General features: G+C 54.1%; 1 protein-coding gene across 1 annotated transcript; it reads right to left on the minus strand.

Annotated features, from left to right (window-relative positions):
- Nucleotides 1–230: 230 nt before the first annotated feature.
- LOC119338322 (basic endochitinase C-like) lies at nucleotides 231–1,306 on the minus strand. Its single transcript, XM_037610617.1, has one exon. The coding sequence runs from the start codon at nucleotides 1,257–1,259 to the stop codon at nucleotides 459–461; it is 801 nt and encodes a 266-aa protein (XP_037466514.1). The 5' UTR covers nucleotides 1,260–1,306; the 3' UTR covers nucleotides 231–458.
- Between the last annotated feature and the right edge of the window lie 636 nt (nucleotides 1,307–1,942).

Here is a 1,942-nt window from a genome sequence, read left to right on the forward strand (position 1 = left end):
CCGTGATTTGTTCACTTGTAGCATCCCCCAACCACCCCCCCCACCCCCACCCCACCCCCCGCGCGCGCGATTGAATTCGTTCGATCCACCCTCCTCCCTGGCGACCAGTCTGCAGATATTAGGGTCCAAACAAAATAAGTTACTCCCTCCATTCCATAATTCTTGTTATGGTTTTAGTTCAATTTTTTTTAAAAATCAATGTAACACGTGACTAACACTAGCACAGTACCTAATTAAACATAGAGGTATCTCTATTGTCATTGTTGAACTCTTTCAAAGGTATATACTGTTCATATGAAACGAAGAGCCAATATTGTTGGTAATATCACTACCAAACCGTCCATACGAGATGCCTTTTTTATGCTCCGCATAAAAGGTAACCATAGTTACATCTTACAACATGTAGATAGGAGATGACGCTCTTATTGTCTTTTGCACAGGGCCAAAATTATAATTGACTAAGCGAAGGGCCTCTGGTTGTAGCAGTCGAGGTTGTCGCCGTAGCCAACGCCGAGGATGTCGCAGTAGCGCTTGTAGAACCCGATCCGGTCGGCGACACGGCTGTCCTGCCCGTGCCCGCACTCGATCCCACCATTAATGATGTTGGTGATCACACCAAACCCGGGCACCCGCCCTGCGGCCCGATCTGCCCCTGACGGTGTCCACTGGCCTGTGATCACAGCATGGCTCGACGGCTTTGGCGCCTGCGCCGTCATCCAGAACCACATCGCCGTCTTAAACGACACGGTGGGGTCGGTGGCCACCAGGTCTGGGTTGCTCAGTAGATCGACCCCGATGGCCCGGCCGGCAGGCCCGTAGTTGTAGTTGTGCGAGAGCTGGATGGGCCCGCGGCCGTAATAGCGCTTCCCGGGGACGCACGGCCACTGCGCGCTCGGGGTGCAATAGTCCGCGGCGGCTCCACGTTCCTGCTTGAAGCAGTAGCCCCAGGCGAAGGCCCCGTCCGGTGCGGTCGCCCACCCGCCGGTGGTCTCGTGGGAGGTCTGTGCCAGGAAGGCAGCCACCTCGCGCTTCTGGGCGTCGGCGCTGCCGGTGGCGCCGAAGCCCGGGAAGGCGGAAGCGGCGGCAACGAAGGCGTCGTAGGTGTAGAAGCCCTTGGCCTGGCAGGCGGCGTCGTTGCGGTGCAGCAGCATGCGATCAAATTGTGCGCGGGAGACGACGGAGGACACGCTGCCGCGTGCGGCGCCGATGGCCATGGCCACCGTGGCCACCACCACGGCCACCACCGTAAGCGATCTCATTGTGCGTGGCAACAAAGCAGAGTACTCGACCGCTATCTGGTGCAGGTGTAGTGGTGTGTGTGTGTGTGTGTGTGTGTGTGTAGGAGAAGCGGTCGGGAGAGCACGTCTCTATATAGTTGTCGCGCTCACTCGATCGCCATGATCGACCGGTGTCTATCCATCTACCTTCTCGTGAGCTTCCTTCCAGAGCGACATCGTCATGCGATCGACGGATCAATCTTTGGCGGCTTGCCTTAGATACGGTCGAGAGGTATAGCGGTGAGCAGCTGGCCATGTATGATCGAGAGCGTGTGCTAGTATGCACGCATGTGGACATTTGGTCCGTAGATGACGCAGGGCATTCATGGATATTTTCAAAAGTTTATCATTTATCCGTTAAGACAGATGGACAGAGAACCCCACCGCATTCGCACTGCCCACCCGCATTCGGATCCTAGAGTTCACTAGCAAGCATGCACGTGCGTTGCACGTATAATCTTTGAGAAATTTGAAGTTATGTTTTCATTAATCCTTAAACTTGTAATGATAGTTTGATCTCAATCCTGAACATCCAATCCCTGGAATCAGTATAAGAAACTCATCAATTTTATCATTAGGGTCCCACATCACATTTTCCAAACGGATTGTCAGATTAAAGTCGGCTCTTTCCATCAACATGCCACGGAGTACTCTTCGCCAGGTCT

This window comes from Triticum dicoccoides, chromosome 7B, assembly GCF_002162155.2.
Source record: "Triticum dicoccoides isolate Atlit2015 ecotype Zavitan chromosome 7B, WEW_v2.0, whole genome shotgun sequence".
Taxonomy (NCBI): domain Eukaryota; kingdom Viridiplantae; phylum Streptophyta; class Magnoliopsida; order Poales; family Poaceae; genus Triticum; species Triticum dicoccoides.